Source organism: Leptinotarsa decemlineata, unplaced genomic scaffold (assembly GCF_025532065.1).
Source record: "Leptinotarsa decemlineata unplaced genomic scaffold, Ldec_3_MD MMD2_tig00026354_RagTag_RagTag, whole genome shotgun sequence".
Classification (NCBI taxonomy): Eukaryota; Metazoa; Arthropoda; class Insecta; order Coleoptera; family Chrysomelidae; genus Leptinotarsa; species Leptinotarsa decemlineata.
Genome location: NW_027412702.1, coordinates 17550055 through 17567788, shown reverse-complemented (window position 1 = coordinate 17567788; position 17734 = coordinate 17550055). Strand labels below are relative to the sequence as shown.

At 33.7% G+C, this 17734-nt stretch overlaps 3 protein-coding genes across 6 annotated transcripts in view; all 3 read right to left on the bottom strand.

Moving 5' to 3' along the window:
* The window catches only part of LOC111517984 (uncharacterized), a 159224-nt gene extending 149484 nt beyond the window's left edge, over window positions 1–9740 (bottom strand). For 2 of the 3 annotated variants that reach the window (XM_074184210.1, XM_074184211.1), the window contains exons 1-2: window positions 9553–9740; window positions 1779–2030 (exon numbers count right to left, since the gene is read on the bottom strand). In XM_074184210.1, coding sequence (XP_074040311.1) covers window positions 1779–2030; window positions 9553–9589 — 289 coding nt within the window. In that variant the 5' untranslated portion in view covers window positions 9590–9740. Of the gene's footprint in view, window positions 1–1778; window positions 2031–6400; window positions 6550–9552 lie in introns of those variants that run through there. The other variant, XM_074184213.1, reaches the window with a different exon arrangement.
* A 99-nt stretch (window positions 9741–9839) lies between these two features.
* Window positions 9840–10868, bottom strand: LOC111517985 (uncharacterized). Its single transcript, XM_023174288.2, has one exon. It carries the CDS (start codon window positions 10823–10825, stop codon window positions 9911–9913), a length of 915 nt encoding a protein of 304 aa, XP_023030056.1. The 5' UTR covers window positions 10826–10868; the 3' UTR covers window positions 9840–9910.
* A 947-nt stretch (window positions 10869–11815) lies between these two features.
* park (E3 ubiquitin-protein ligase parkin) lies at window positions 11816–16533 on the bottom strand. Of its 2 annotated transcripts, none has more exons than XM_074184214.1 (8): window positions 16147–16533; window positions 15876–16092; window positions 14900–15099; window positions 14694–14842; window positions 14434–14632; window positions 13859–14008; window positions 13488–13695; window positions 11816–12101 (listed from the first exon to the last, which is right to left on the bottom strand). In XM_074184214.1, exons 1-8 carry the CDS (start codon window positions 16399–16401, stop codon window positions 11992–11994), a joined length of 1488 nt encoding a protein of 495 aa, XP_074040315.1. In that variant the 5' UTR covers window positions 16402–16533; the 3' UTR covers window positions 11816–11991. The 2 variants fall into 2 exon arrangements, with proteins under 2 accessions (XP_074040315.1, XP_023030053.2); XM_023174285.2 differs by having other exon boundaries at window positions 13859–13996; window positions 16147–16532.
* Window positions 16534–17734: the final 1201 nt, after the last annotated feature.

Sequence of the window (17734 nt, the reverse complement as noted above, 5' to 3'; positions counted from 1 at the left end):
CAGAGAGGGTCTAAGGTCAGCTGAGGACCCCAGAGCAACATTAGGGTCAATCATATCCCGTGTAGCTGTAGTTCGGTCTGCATTGGAACCACGATGACAAGTCTAGCTGGTCTGAACTCTCTGAAGTCTCTGAACTCAAGAGAAAAGGCAACCCCTCCGACCAATCAGTAGGATAGAGAAACATGCACTTAGAAAAGATACCCACGTTATCACATTTGAAGTGACCCAAGTCCCCGATCGAACTAAGAGCTACTATCCAAGGTCATATAGGAGAACGATAGAAATTCAGGAACGATTCTATCTGCGAGGAAAAGGAAATTAACATCGATAAAAATTTGGCTACCTGCACTCAAAAGCACACTTATCACGTCATTCAATTCAACCAATAGGAATGAAGGTTCTGCCACTACCAATTCAGTGAAACTAGAGACCCAAACTAATGATACATCTACTTGGAGAAGAACTAAAGCACTTCGTCCGTTGCTTCATCGCCTACGATAATGCCGAAGTCGAAAAAAAAATAACAAGAATAAAAATCCTGCAAACCACGGCCAACAAATTCGGAAAATAGTTTTGACAAAGTAATCTCCGGTCATGAAAGTCTACACCATTTTATCACTTGTCAGGTTCAAAATTTTAGCTATTGAACATTTTGACTATTATTTTTGTTATACAACTTTGGATTATTCATGATTTTGAGAAAGAAAAACTTGCAGTACGAAAAAAGTAAGTATTACTGGTATATGACAAGTTAGGAATTGCTTCTGGAAAAACTGAAATAACATCAGTTAATTTCTAACCTTGGAAATGATAGAAAACATGGCAACAATGAAATATGAAATCAAAGCAAAAATTCTAAAAATTGTATAAATTTCTGAAAGGAAGTTACTGAAATAGTAAAAATGCTATTTAGTATCACTCTAGTAAGCTTGATATGCAGAAAATAAAAGATAAACACATCGAAAAAGTTCGTGCTGATAGGTAAAATTGCAAGCTCTGGCGTTGAATGAAAATATTAAAAACCATTTTCCACGAAAATACTCTCTTGACGAGCGTTTCGCTTGCCAAGTTCACATCATCAGGAGGTGATATGCGTTGAGAAACAGTATTTTTTTATGGTGTGAGTGAAGTATTCAATAGATTTTGGACGTCTATTCATATATAGAAATACAATTGAACATAAATTGGATATTACAGGATATCTGAGTAAATTCTATACTTATAAATGCGAAAGTCACACACTTAACACTCACTCATTCATCTCGGTTTCTCCCTAGTGGTAAGTCCTAGGAAGCTAAAATTCAGTATTATAGGTGCTTCTCAGGTCTGAGATGCGCAGTAGGAAAGGATTTTTTAATATTTCAACTGAGGCGCCACCCTTGGGGATAGAAGGGTCGAATGTACATATAAAAATTATCTTTTCATCACTGTTTCTCCGTACCGCTATATTTTCGGAGGCTGAAATTTTATATGTAGGTTCGTTTTATGTTGTAGATGAGCAATAAGAAAGTATATTAATAATTCCAACTGGGGCTCCAGCCGTGGAGAAAAAGGCGCGTCCATAAAACAAAGTTATCTTTTCATTACTGTTTCTCCATATCCTTAAATTTCCGATGGGTGAATTTATTTTTAGTATCAGCATTGCACCCGTGCGGAGCCAGGGCGGGTCGCTAGTTCCTAATAACCCTTGATGAGTAATTCTCTCTGTGTAATTTCGTCCATTCAAAGACTAGTCTAATGAAGCAAACATTGATTTCAAAGTAACATCTACGACTCACCTGGATACTTCCTCTTGTGTTCCATATCAACAGCCCGAGCCTTGTCAAAATATTTCATCTTCTCCTCTGGGTTCAAATTTTTCCAAGTGCTCCCCAACTTCTTGCTGATTTCCTTGTTGGAATCCGCTGGAAACTGTTGCGACATGATCTTCCTGTTCTCATTGGCGTAAATCATGAACGCATTCGGAGGTCGGGGAATTCTCGGTTTCAAGGAAATCTGTTTGTTGTATTCGGCAACTCTTTCTTCTGTCTCTGAAAAAGGAAAATTAAAAAATATCGTGAACATTCCACCCGATCTACAGAAAATGGGGAATGCGTGGGAACAAAACTCCATGGGATTTTTTCACTCAATTACGGTGTTGCTATTTTTCCAATCTGAATGTATCGATAACTTTTGAACTATAAGAAAGCATTTCCTATAAACCAATAAAATGATGAAAAATCTGAAGACTAGGCCAATGGCGGATTTAGAAATTTTCAAAGTGTAGGCTGTACAATTTTTGCCGCCCTTGTCTCCACAATTGTCATCCCCTACATTATTTTGAGAATCCAACAATTTCGTTGAAATTTTAGGTATATTAGGTATATTTTGAGCTAATCAAAGATCAACCATTTACGAGCGCGTAATGTTTTCTACTCACACAATAAAGTGCATTTGGTAAATAAATGATGAATAAATTTTTTTATTGCGCTTTCGAATAGTTGGGAACATTAACTCAGTCAAGTTATAAAAGTTCATTGCAATATTTTCTGTTGGCAAAATTATCGGTGATATCGTTTTAAGTAATCTTGTTCATAAATTCTGACTCTATGCAACAAAGAGCAAAGGCGTTCCGTTTTCCTTAGCTCAAGGTCGTAATTTTTTACCCTTTTCAGACAAGAGAAACTTCTCTCACTCAAATAACTCTTGAGGGGAGGCTAGTCATCGGCAACATTTGTTGCAGACTTCTATCTGTAAGACATAAAAAAACCGTCATGCCAAAATCTTCTTGATTTCCACTGGACTAGGCCACCAAAACAGAGTTTTACAGCGATGTTACGCTTATTCCCAACAACAATAAAACTGACAGCTATGAAATTGATATCTAGCTGTCATTATTCTTGAATCATACATGACTCTCACAATTTCAGTCATTGTCACTGTCCTGATAAAGTTGAACCAAAGGAATCGAGTATTCAAACATAAATAATATTGAAACTTTCCATGAATGCGAGTACAGAAATTCATAGGTTACATTTATATTATGATTATGATAGTAACATGGGGGCTAAAACCAGACATGGTAGGTATATTGGCTATACAGGATGGTGGTTAAACCCATGATAACATACGTATCTCTGGTCTGGTGGCCAAAGATGAAGCAGGCGACCGCTATGAACGAACTTGGCAAGGTGCAAAGACTTGCATGTTTGGGAATGACGGTAGCAATGAGAACTACCCCAACAGATACATTGGAGACACTAATGAATCTACCTCCTTTACACTTTGTGATAATGGGGGAGGCCAGGCCAGGATGGACAATTCAGGCTGGAAAACTCACCGAACTACAAAAGATCGGACCGAACAGAAATTTCGGAACATGTGGAGGAGCACATATTGAATATGTGCACGGACCACATGACTCCGAAATACACCTTTAACACAACAAACTTCACGGCCAAAACCATAAGCCTTAAAGAGTGGACGACCATTAGTCGTTCCGAAAACATGTTTGGAAAAAACACCTGGTATACAGATGGATCGAAGACCAAACATGGAACGGGAGCTGAAATATACCGAGCGGATAGAAATTTAAACTATAGTTATCCGCTAGGACTATACACATCCGTCTTTCAGGCGGAAGTGTATGCTATCTTGCAGTGTGCAAAGCTTATTAAATTGAGACCTCAAAGAACTGAGCCGATCAATATTTTAACAGACAGCAAGAGCGCACTAGGGGCTCTGACAAACCCGAAGGTGACATCAAAACTGGTCTGGGAATAACATGAAGAACTGAATGAACTTACAAACCGGAACAAATTAACTTTGTACTGGGTGCCAGGGCATTTAGAAATCACAGGTAATGATAAAGCTGATGAATGCGCTAGACACGGATCATCAACTTCATATATAGGTCCTGAACCACCTCTGGGGGTACCAAAATCATTGGTAAGAAACCAGATTAGGACATGGACCAATAAGAAGCATACAGATTGCTGGACAAGAGTAGCTGGCAATAAACACAGTAGAACCTTCATTATGGAACCGTCCGAGAAAATAACCGAAGAACTACTTTTATATAGTAGGGATCGGCTCAGAATAATTACAAGGTTACTAACCGGCCATTGTCCGCTTAGAGGACACCTGAATAAAACGGGGCTGTACAACGGAGACCTCAGCTGCAGATTATGCAACGAAGGGATAGAAACAGTTCTACACATCTTATGCGAATATGAGGCACTGAATCACAGGAGGCAGGCAATATATAGACGTACAAAATTACGCCCAGAAGAATATGACGAACATCCAATACGGAACCTGTACAAACTAGTACAGGGAACGAGACTGATGTAATGGTTGTCATGAGAAGATGGGAGAATAAACACAATAAGCCCAAGAGGCTGCAGTGTTTTCTGGAGACCTGGACTAAATGGACAAGTCAGACAGCTCCCAAGGGACCAAAAAAAAGATAGTAACTAGATCCTAACTCTAGTGAGACAACTCAAATGGATAGGTATATATGCACCTTATGTTAAATGCCTGAATCAATTTTAGAAAAGTATAATTTTCAATCAATTATCAGCCATCTCCCCTGATAGTTAAAACTGACACCTTTCCATTATGTATCGAACCCTGTAACATTTTCAATTACAACGATCAGTAATGTAAGAAAAATAAGTTGCTTTTTCAAGTTTTGTATTTAATTTCGAACTAGAAAGTGAAACTAAACGAAAAAATTCATTTCATCAAATGTTCGATCTAAGCACCCTTAACATACATACAATAGTATAAACGAGCTTCTGTTTTCTCCCTTACACACTGAAAAATATCAGGTGTAAGTAGTCCTAGTAATTTCTTCACATAAATTATATACAGTAGTTGGCTGCGTCTCGTAGATTTTTTAATTAAATCGCCCCCTTGGGAAAAATTCAGTGAAGTCAAATCGGAGGATCTTGGGGGTCATTCAATAGAATCTCTCCTTGCAATTAATCGATACAACAATAACTTGCTCATTCAGATTAAAGACTGTCACCCACAAAACATGTTATTATGGTTGATTACTGTTGGGACATTCTGAGAGGATCTCACAAAATTCATCCCTTCTGTCGTTATCATCTTCGTTCAATTCTCTAATCATTTCCAGCATTCCTTGATGATGAGTTTACGATGGGTTGAAAGAATTTCTACAGAATGGCCACCCAGATCCCCTGATTTGACTACACTGGACTTTTTTCAATTGAGATGGTTCAAATCAAGTCTACGAGATGCAGCCTAATACTGTAAATAATTCACGAGAAGAAAATGTCGGGAAATGTTGGCTTATATAAATTAATATTCTTCTGGAAGTTGAGAAGGAAACTGTAGAAAACGTGGACTCGTTAATTCCATTGTATGCAAGTTAATGGTGCCATGGTTCGGACAATTGAAAAAATGAATTTTTATGTTCAGTTTCACTTTCTGGATCAAAATTAAATCTAAAATTTAAAAAAAATGCTTATCTTTGTGATGTTTCAAATGTTACTTTCACATAAGGTTTTACTCGACTACTATGTCCATTTGAAACGTTTGACCCGACGGTTCTAGTCGGGTCAGTTGAAAACTAGTCGGGTTAGTTGAAAACTAAACTTGACATGTTTCACGGTTTATTACACATACATTATCAAATGAGTTTTTCATGGTGGTCGCGAGGAATTACAACAATAATCACCAAGGTCGCCCGACTTCAACCACCTAGATTATTTTCTGTGAGCCATCATAAAACTTCTGTTCATACAGAGCCAACGGACCTCAAAAATTAACCAGCTGTCGCCCCTCTACGAACAACAACTCTCAAAAGTAGAATCTTGTGCAAGCTAAAAATTAACGAGTTCTTACTTATTGGCGTACAATTCCCATTGAGAAACAACTCAACAAGGTATGAATTTACATGTTCAATAATTTCTAAAGTTCGAAAAAAACTACATACAAATTCCATTGCAAGTTGAAGTTCTTACAATAGCAAAACATCTGAAATCGAGGGCGGAAACAGCAGAAAGTTTACGATAATTCTTGTTGACAAAATATGAACCATAATCACACTGAAACTCAGAATTAAGATGAGATAACGATTGAAAAATTGAGGGGTGTTTGAGTGAAATGAACCTATAATCATCTCTTGTGTATCATGATTTGTGATCCCACAAACTTGACTGTAGCTACATATTTTTTTCCAATGTACAGGTAATTATTGGAGAAATTTCATTTCTGTTTTCACTATTTGAATTATCTTCTCTATTATTAAAGTTGATAATTAAACTAGCCAGTATTTTTTTAACAGAACAAGTTATAAGTAGGTACATAAACATAAAAGCTACTAATAACAACATGAGTTTTCAGTGTCTAGTTAGGCAAATGCAGCAAATTATGAAATGAAAATAAATACCTTTTCACATTTATAAAGTAAAACTAGTATCCATTTCGTCCAATTCTCAAAGAATTCTTCATTGAAGTAGGTAAACCTCAACTTCAATATTTGACAATCAAATAAAGTGCAGAAGATGGGGAATGAAACAAGTGAGGATCGAAGATAAAGATTACACATAGTGGCCTCCTAGATTATATTGAATTTTTGTATAATGTACAATATTGCATTGAAAATATTACATAATTACTTACCATTTAGGAAAATAATTCTTATACGGTATAATTTTGTTCGAGCCATTTTGAATCAAATTCAGATTTAGAAAATTTTCTCTTTTCATGTTGGCAAAAGAGACCCAAACAACCATAGAATAGCTATCTGCAGAAGAACACTACACATCGATAGGATCGCTAAGCTTCTCAATTGTGGCTGTCATCTTGCTAAATCATCGGGATGGTGACGTCACAGCGATGACTTCGTTTGAAACCCGTTTAAATACATAGGAATTATTGAAATTCAGATGTACATAAATTTTATATCGATTTCATTGATATGTTCCTTAGTTTTTGTCGAGTCTTATCGTCAAGGATTTCAATCATCAGTATCTTGTTAAGATACACATATTTTAGGTTTAGGTATATCCACAAAAGTCTCAAAATGTAATATTGGATAATCTTGAAAGTAAATGAAAATTTTCAAATTGGGAAATAAGGTTACTGTATTAATTGTTTCAGATGTTATTCCACATTCTTCTTGTTCGAAATTATATGAACTAAAATTGAAAAGTTTTTCAGTTTATAATATTACTAATTTCACAATTATCATCTATAACGAAAAACACACAATGTTTATACTAGGAGAAGAAAAAGCAAAAAACGAAAGAAACTTTGACTAGTTTTCTAAAATGTGTATAATATTTAAAATGAAAAAAATATTTTTCAAAATTTTTTTGGATTTTCATTTTGCTAATATTTTCTAAGGATTTGGAAAATTATCATATGATTCAAAATCACTCCGATAACTCGAGTGTTTACTAATACTCAACTTGATACTAGCAATCCTAAGATTCTTTCAATGTCTTAGATAGATAAAGAATAAATGTGCAAATTTGAAATTTGCCCACATTAATATTTATGTTCAACATGATTTTTTTGATTGTATAAATCAATAGTTGGTTTCTCATACTCTGATATAGAAATATATCTTATAACTTCGTTCTACAGTATTTTCAGAGGCATGAATAAAGAATGCGATGCTGCTTCCCAAACTGATATCGAATACTGTAGACATAAATACATTTTTAAACTTTTTTTTTTCAAGTATTTCAATTATGAGAGATATGTGTTTGTGTTACATTTCAGTATGTTCACACCGCGAAGAATTTTCATCTATGTGAAGCCCTAAAAACTTGGCAGATGTTTGACTTATACAGGTAACCGGGGTAACAGTCCATTGTGGGATTTTCACTGGACAGTTTACAAAACCGCAACAGCCGCAACATGTGTTTCGCTATACGATAGCTTTCTTAAAAGATTTCATACTTATAGATAAACATTTTTTCTGATGTGATGCACTGTTTGGGACCTTTAGTGTAAACAAGAATGGCTATTTTTCATACTTTAATGATAATTGATATTTTAGCTATGATAAAATTTTATCAGGATCACAAAGCACTTCACATATCATTTTGGAACCAACCGTTTACAGAACATGCGATACCTACATTGTATAATATATTCATAAGAATTTTATGATATAGGTACCATATCAAATGATTTTCTAAGTAGTGAAAATTATGAGGTTATTTCGTATGTAACATACTGCTTCTATAAATTTGATGAAGTGAATATGTGCGCATAGATAAAATATATGAATAAATGCATTCTGTGTGTGTGTTCACGTCCCCGAAATAGTTAAGGAACGTAATGTGACTCACTCAACCATGGCTCACTAACATTTCGAATAGATCAATGAATCCATCTGATCAAGATGCATCGAAAGCCTAGTATTTTCAACCGATTCGGGTTTATTTTGTGAAAAACTCTACACGTTTTTATAGATGGTGCAAGAATCGAAATCTGTCTATCTTCAACTTATGGACCATAATGTAAAAAATTCTTTAACACATGCTAACATGGTATTGTCAACCACTAGAGGTGTGCTCAATACTTATGTGACCGGAATGCTGAAATTTATTGGATCTCTCTATAATTTTTTTCAAAGAGTGCCGTAGGTCGAGAGTTTTTGATAAATTGGTCACGGAAAAGCGGCCCAAGTGACCACACCGTCACCGATGTATTCAATAGCGATTTTCATTGGTAAAACCTTCGGTGTATCTCTGTCCTGTATTTCTTGATACATCAATAAAAAATAAATGCACTAGCTCTAGCAATGGAAAGCGCTATAAGAAGTCTCCAAATATGCATTTGTCATTAGTCAATTATGACAGTAAAATTAACCAAGAAAATTATGTGGCAAAACACGAATGAAAACAGTCATAGATAATTCATAATTTTCCTAGGTGGATTTTATAAGATTCCAGTTTATGTACTTTTTGAATTTGCATGCTGAATTACGAAAGCATGTCGAAGGATACTTTTCATCATTGTGGAATAAATGATTCTTAAATTCTTGAACGGCAACTTAAACAGGAAAGTGAACTCTGTTAATCTTGCATATTCATTCTGTTTTCACTTATCTCTTGGAAATCTTCAAAGTATGCTTTTTTTAAGGTAGATTCGTGCACCCAGTCTTAAGTCACAGGTCTTAAGAAATTATAACTGGATGGATTCATTGTTTTCAGAGGCAATATTCATGTACAAGCATATATTTTCTTATACATGTATAAAGTATCAATATGAAAGAGGGGTGTTCCCAGTAGTGATAACTAAATAACATGAATTTTTGTGACTAAAATGGACACATATGACTTGAAATTGGTGCATGAATCCTGAATTGCTCTAAGTGAATTTGGAGATCTGTTTTTTAACTCATTTACTTTGCTTAAAACAACACCATTGGTATCTTTTATATATTTATGGCTTTCATAGAAGTACAATTTTCAAATGATATGGAACTGTTCCTGTTGATCATTTGAATGTACAAATGATAATTTTTGTCAAAAATTTCAACTGTTCCTTGAAAACTTCGTAAGTATTAAATTGATCACTTACCTTTCTTAATGCAGCAATTCATCAAGTTGTCAGGCATATGAGTAATTTTTCTAATCAGAATTGTTGAAAACTGACCAAGAATTGACTTTTTATATGTTCAACACAAAAGCATTTGTTATGAAACAAATGTTGATTGTCACTTGGTTGTTATAGTATTTTTAGTTAGACTCGAAAATAAATTTCAGTTAGACTATCCCTCGAAAAAGCTTGACGCCTGAAAAACTCAATGGGTGAATTGAAATATCGATAAAACTTCAACTGCATGACTTATAATTAAAACAAACACATTTGTGAGACTCTGTAACACATATATTGTCATTTACAAAATTTCTGTACGTTACAAATTTCGTTGTACCAGTCAGTAGAGGCACAAGTTATATTTTTCCTGGGTTTTTATTATATGCCCTTGCCTCATTTCTTTGTTTCGTTCTTGTTGATCAACATCCTTCTTCAGAGGCTCCTTTGACTCATAAACGACATCATTTTCATGGAAATAAACTACAAATACCTCATTGGTAAACACAACAGATTTACTATTCTTTGGGAAATATTTATATTTATAGGAGTGCTCTTCTTCTACTGTTTCAAAGTCTTCAATGTTGTTTTCCACTTTTTCATTTGGCTTTGTCAAACAAGACTTTCCCTCAAGGGGAATTGACGAACTTTCTTGTTTAGGTATTTCTGTAGTTGGGTTTTTCTTTTTCTTCCTACTGAACTCTTTCCTATTTTTTCTACCTCTCTTATCGAAAGGATCCCAAAACAAAGTTTTTGCTGTCTTGGAAGTATCAGGGGATGACTTGGGTGATTCAGGGGCATTCTTCGATAATGATTTAGGTACGGAAGAACTACACCTTGGCCTCCAGTCCTCGCTAGGTGTGTTCCTTTCATGTAAGCTTTCTAAACTGTCTCTGGCACGTGTAAGGTTTGAATGAGGTAAATTTTCCATAGATTCGTTTTCAAAATCTTGGTGTCTTGTTGAATCGGGCAACCTGGTTTCTACCTGAATTGGTTCATTGAGGAAATATTTATCCCTACTACTCCACGACCGTACTTTGTTTACGATTTTCTCTTTGAAACCTTTGCTTGAAATTTTCAACCTATTTTCCGAAGAACTGCATTGGAAAGTGTTGATTTTGGGTTTCTCTTGGACCTTTATGGGTTTAACTACTAAACTAGACGTGACTAGGTCTGAAATTACATTTACAGGTTTTTTAGACATTTTATGTAATTTTGAAAGTGTCAAATTGGCAAAACGAAATGTCTTGGCTGACATCAGCAAGCAATTTTCAGGAATTTTCTTAGTCAGGGAGCAATATTTGCAAATTTTTGATTGATTTGTTTCTTCAACTTGTGAGAAAATTTTCTTGTTTTCAGTTGGTCAAAGATACAAAATATGCTAAAATCTAAAAACAAAAACCTTAAAAGGTACTTAACATACATTGAAGATTTCTGAAAAGGTTTCGTTAGAAGAATTGCTGAATCCTATAGTAGCAATGGTAAAAAGGAACTCTTTGGATTCTTTCATAGTCAGTTTTCAAATGGCGTACAGTAATAAATCTCTCGAAACGAATAATTCCAGCAGGGTGCTCTTTTTAGATTTGTCTAATTATTTTTAAGTTTTTTCGAAGAATGACGTTGGTGATAAAATTTATCAGAAAAGTTGTTTTATATCTTGCAACCCCTAATATAAAGATAATAAATTAGTTATGCTGCGTTTTTGTATACTTTTTTATTTCTCATCCAATTCTTTCTGAATGTATTTCAAATCAATTATAAAGATGAAAGATATTTGATATCATCCCCTAATACATAGGTAATGGAATTGGACGATACTTGATGAAAATCCATAAAATATTTGACTGACTGTCGTTGCCAAGACTAACCTAACCTTCGTCAACCAATATATCACTGATGATGTCTTCCACAGTGGCAGCCGAAACGTTTGGTACTACAAGTCTCATTGGAAGTTGCATTTAATTGAAATTCAGTATGCTTGTACTCATTAAAAAAGATACATAAACATTTTTTAATCAATAGTGTGGTACTAGGGACATTTTATAAGAATAATTTTTTAAAATGAAGAAAAAATCTTATGGCATTGCTTTAAGGCAACTAAGGGAACAAAAGGGTTATAGTGGTAAAATCAATAAATGAAAAATCAGAATTATTTCTCAAGTTATGTATATAGTTTAATGTAATAAATTAGCTTTATTTTGCTTGCTTCAAGATTTTATATTTTGTGTAATTTTTATTATCAAATAAATCAAATTTGAATTCACAATATATTTGGTGATATCCAGAAAAAATATTCACTATGAATATAAGAACAGAAATGAAGTCAGCAAGTAATACCTTTGAATAAACACATAAGCTATAAAACAATTAAATTCCAATTCATAACAAAATATCACATTTTTTTCCTTATCACTGAGAAAACTATTAACCAAACCAATGACTTCCCATGCAATCTCTCGTCCAGGGAGTTTGACATACCCAACACCAGTGAAATGCACATCCAGCTCGGGTGCAAACCATATGCATACAGCCACCTGTGATATTAAAAAATAGTGTGAAATGGTGGAAATGTTCGAAAAATCAGTAAGTCAGTAAAGCTGTTCACTATCAAGTTTTAATTATCTGTAATCTTCAGTCAGTTGATGCTATAAATAAGTTAGATAATATTTTAACGAAAAAATGTTTTAATAAATTTTACTGCAGATGAAAGTTTTTAAGGTAAAATATTGAACATTGTTTCAACAAACTGAGAAAGTATTGAACACAACACTAGAGTTTAACCGAAATTCAAAATGTGCAAAAAAATCTTGCAAATAACTATAGACCAGTTGCTTCACTTATTAGTGATATTGAAAATCGAGAAAAAAATTTAAATCAACTTGAGCAAAATTAATACGAGTATGATTTCTGTAAATAAAGATAAACCAAGAACTTTCTTTTATGTGACCCATCTTTGGAGTAATGCAATTGAGAATTACAGTCACAGTTTGTTTTTGATATTTCAAAGGCATCTAACCCATGTTTTACTAATCATTTAATGTAATGATTGACCAGATCATTTTTGTTTGTGGCTATCTTAAAAATCGTTCCTTGCAAGTAACCATTGTCGTTATCTTTTGGATACCTTTACCACAAGGTCGTTTCCCAAGGAACCATTTTGTCTCCATTCTTTTTCATAATTTTTAACATTCTCTTTTGAGTTATCAAACATTTTGTATATTTTTCAACTCTTGTGGTTGTATATTGTGAAACTATAAATGTTGCGTCCGTTTTCTACCTGCAGCAAAGCATTAGCCTGTGAGAAATAACATACTCATGAGTTGAAAACCTGTACAGTTTCTTTACATATATTCAGTATATAAATATACTGAATGTAGTCGTGGTGCCAGTGCCTTGAGTGAATTCTACAGCATGTGTTATATGGAAATTTCAAGATCTGCATATCTGCTGCCAGTATACGAGATCAAGTAGAATTTAATGCTAATGAAACCAAGGCATCAGTTTTTTTTCTTAATTTTATTTTACATTTAATTTTCCTATAAAAAATTCTTCCTAAAAATGTGGAGTTTCATGAGAATCAACAAAATTATTCTTCGTATGTGATGATTTCAAGTATGTTTTTTCAACATGGGAAAGTAATTTGTCTGAAATACTAAGTGATTCAAAAGTATCAAGATTGAGTCTTCAAATTGTCATTACAAAAATCTTCTCATGTGCCTGATAGGGTTGCTCACCTCAATACCTAGTAATTTGTCTCTAATTAATTTTACTTTGAAATTTCATTATGAAAATCAATGCTGGAGAAGTTCAATATTGAAAAAAAAAATATTTTAAAACCTAATTTCATTATTACTTTTGATCCGCTAGAAAGAAAAATTTGCACATTATGCTCTTACCAAAAAACATTGCCAACAACTCACCATCTCTCTCAGTAGGAGTCCTACATTGCGGGCAAGGCTTGGTCAAAACTTTTATCGCAACTTTTGAAGCTTCATCCCATCGGGCTTCAGAAGCTCTAGCTGGATCAACACTGTAAGAGCAGCCTTCTGAGTTTATATTATTTTCATTATCAGCATCTCTGCATTCTCCAATGTGATAACCTTGCAGACAATTTCGACAGAAGACATACTAAAATCACAAAATTTGTAAAGTGTAAAATGATTATACAATGTTGATTGACTTTCTTCTTTTTAAATAGTTCCTGAGTGAATTTACTTTCTAATTCTAAAACTTCCTTGTTGATGTATTAATATTTTCAGGGTAATGTTTCCTTAAAAAATGAAGCACATACCCCACATCCACTAATACAAGTAATTTTCGTACATTCTGGATCAGCTAAAATTCCCATACCACAACCAGGTTGGGGACAGAGTACCCCTCCAGATCTGAGGACAAATTCCTCTGTTCCAAAACGTTGGTATTGGGCATACTGAAAAAAAAACTATTACAATAAATACTTATTTTTCATATTATCATCAGGTAATCAATAAACACTTTTTTTTAAATAAAAACTGAACATTCAGTTCCACATAAAAAAGTTTACTTCAATTGAGTGTATTAAATAATTTAATTTCAATATCCTTATATTTGGTTGAACAAACAGTTCTTGATAATACCATGATGTATTTATAAACACATTTCGAATATTTCAATAAATTAGTGTGTGATACGAGTGAAAATGAGAATTAATCTTTTATTGTACTGCAGTAACGTAAGTTACAAATGAAAGTGGTATAAAACATTGGAAGACAATAAAGTAGTATGTAAAAAATTAATATTGCTATATTCTAAATTAAAACCAATAGCAATTGAAAAATGTATGGAACAGCAATGCTAAAAAAACATTTACATAAAAATGTTTCTCACTTGAACATCAGTGAGTAATCTAAAGTGGTGAATTTCTTTGATAAATGAATCGGGGCAACCAGCAGGGCATGCCAAAGTATAACCATATTCGGGGTGCTGCCAGAACTGTCTCTCCATGAGTTTTGTAGTGCAGTATTGCCGAAAGCAATCTAAACAAGTAACATGGCCCTCAGTGCAAGGAAATACAACTACAGGATCACTAAAAATAGAATTGCAAATATATTAGTAACACATGGAGTATTTTTTAATGATAAACTTGCCTCACATCTGCACAAGCTAAACAAGGTACATCTTGTAGATTAGGTCTTATTAAATATAATGGCACTGCCTGATCTTGTTCTCCTAAAGATGTATGTTCTGAACATTTGAAATAGAATTCTGCAAACGTAGGTTCTCGATTATTCAATACCTGAAGTATATAGGATTGAGATATTGAAGGATTTTCATCTTGAAATTAAAAACTTACATCAGCACATAATTCTGAACTATTTTCGCACAAGCCTGTAATTTGTTTTTGTTCTAGAACATCGCTCCATTTCTGGGGATCGGAATGCACCGTGAATGCACCACTTTTGCAAAAATGGCATCTCACTCGCAGTTTTCCTGATTTAAGGGCTTTGCAAGTTGGACAAAAGACATAAAAATGAACTTTTCTTTTGTTGGTACCTGAAAAGTAGATATTGAAAAGTAACCTAAGATACTGCATCAACGACTTTAACTCAGTTCTATGCTACGAATTTCAAAAAGAAAAAAAATTCCTCGAGATGAAACTTTGCATTCAACTTATTTCAACTCAAAACTTCAATGTATCAAAATGTATTTTTTGAATGGTATCCTCAAATCCCAAAAATTTTGGAAGATGTCCAACAAAACTCACATTACAGAAAGATTTTCCCCACTAAAGGTATACAAAACTGCAAAGCGTCAATAGCTTCCTCAATCTGAGTTCTGCTTGTGAAAAGGGGTTTCATAAACCCATTGTAGTGAAAATCACTATAAAATGAATTGGCAAGTTTTGATATGGATTTTCATCAAGTATCATTCAATTTCCAAAAATTCTGTTATACAATCCTTTAATATAAAATGTGAAGAAATTGTTCCAACTCTTACTTATTATTCGGATATGAATCAGACAATACAAGTTACAAGAAAATCATATCAGGTAGTTTCCTGAACCGTTTTATCGAAATATAGTCTAGCCTATTTTCTGTTACATTCAGTCTTTGAATTGAACAATCATCATTTCTAGGTTCTTATGTTATATTTATCAAAAATATGTTTTTCAACAAGTGTGTCTTTGAATTTGAAAAGGAACAGTGAACATTTTCTTTTATTGAAGATGATGGTATTTCATCATCTCCACTTATACAAATGTTTTTGATTTTTTGTGATGAGTCTGTCAAGTATAAACAATACTTGATATGTAGATAATTTAATCATACCTTCCTCAGAAATTTGAGTATCTGCGTCAAGATTTGAACTACTTTTTGAGTTGTCTTCATTAGAAAACATTGTATCACTTAAAGTTTCACATAATGGTTTGCTGCCTTGATCCTCACTTTCCTCGATGAGACTACTGCATGGTTCTGGAAACACAGTTTTAGCTCTAGTCTGAATTTTCACAGCATGTAAAATGCTTTGTTGGCCCAAATCGCAGTCCTAAACCAAGAAATTCTTTTCTAAAAAGTTATCCAAGTGACTCAGTTGACTTACCGATATCTTGATATTGTTTCCCAATTCTTTTCCAGCAAAAATTATTTTGACCTCATCTGGTTCTAATCCAAGCTGTTTGGCAACTATTTCCTTGAGATTTTTAATATCCCACGTTGGATCCAGTTCCACAGTGAGGGTATTTCCACCACTTTTCACAAATATGCTTAGAGAATTCGAAATTTGTTTTTTACCAAAGGACAGTAATTGGAGCATTCTGTGCACGAAACCTTTCAGAGCATTAAGCAAAAAACTCATAGCAGCCAAAATGTATGCACTTGTTATACCTTTTCAAATATTTATAGATATTCATGTATTTCTTTAGAAAATATATTTTTGAGGTTATGTCATATGTCTACTTGTCTACCTTTTTGACATATACTCTGATCAACTGTTTTTTTGCGTATTTGTGTTCTGTGAACAATTTTGGAATTATCTAGCCAAAATTAGCATTAACTGAAAAAGCACTTGACGTGTGTGAATATACAAGCGATGTGATAGCGGGTTTATAAGTTTATACAACAATACCTTCCTAAGAACTATACCCAAAAACCAATAATTAAGAATATAGGTACATAGGAATCACACGTTAAAAGGTAAGACCTCGTTAGTCCTTAGCTCGCACAAGTTTCTTAACTTCTGAGAGTTGTCGTTCGTATGGGGGCGGCAGCTGATTAACGGAAAAACAGATTTTAAACAGATAGGAACAGTGAACGGTTTATGCATATGTTAAAATGACCACTGCTGACCACAATCATTCTTCATTACATAGGTAGATATTCAACTGTACTACTGAAAATATTTCCATATTAACAAAAAATTAATAAAACTGTCATTTCTGAGATACAAATTTGAAACAATCATAACATTTCATTTTGACCTAAGCTCTTAGTTATATTAGTTATAAATGTTATTCAACGTTATAGGCTTATTAGTCGAGTTTACATACTATGTTGTAAGACTAAGAAGGTGTATGTTTTGCCTAAACCCGTTACAGGAAAGCCTGATAATTTCAAATAGTAGCCAACCTTCGACTTTAACCAAAAGAGAACTTTGCAAAATATCTTTATGTCTGTCTGTCTCTTTCTCTCTGCAGTTTTCACTGTATTCACGTGCCTAGATGATAGTAGAAACAAAGCATTGCATTAAATTACATCCATTACCAAACAGCGCTGTTTCGATCTGCCATAGACCTCATGATACTACGGAAGCGCAGAAGGGCCACATATTTTTATTATTTATTTCTTGGAAATTTCGACTTTTATCTCGAAATTTCGACTTTAATCTCAAAATTTCGACATTTATCTCGAAATTTCGACTTTAATCTCGTAATTTCGAAATTATGACTTCAAACTCGAAATTTCGACTTTAATCTCAAAATTTCGCCTTTAATCTCGAAATTTCGACTTTTATCTCGAAATTTCGACTTTTATCTCGAAATTTCGAGTTTGAAGTCGTAGTTTCGAAATTATGAGATTAAAGTCGAAATTTCGAGATAAAAGTCGAAATTACGAGATTAAAGTCGAAATTTCGAGATAAAAGTCGAATTTTCGAGATTAAAGTCGAAATTTCGAGTTTAAAGTCGTAATTT

Bases quoted from the DNA above. Each gene is read 5' to 3' on its own strand.
- LOC111517985 (XM_023174288.2), bottom strand. From the start codon at position 10,825: ATGTCAGCCAAGACATTTCGTTTTGCCAATTTGACACTTTCAAAATTA.
- park (XM_074184214.1), bottom strand. From the start codon at position 16,401: ATGAGTTTTTTGCTTAATGCTCTGAAAGGTTTCGTGCACAGAATGCTC. The intron at 15,100-15,875 runs GTATGATTAAAT...TCTACTTTTCAG, and splicing joins TACTCAAATTTCTGAGGAAG to GTACCAACAAAAGAAAAGTT. The intron at 14,843-14,899 runs GTAAGTTTTTAA...TATATACTTCAG, and splicing joins GTTCAGAATTATGTGCTGAT to GTATTGAATAATCGAGAACC.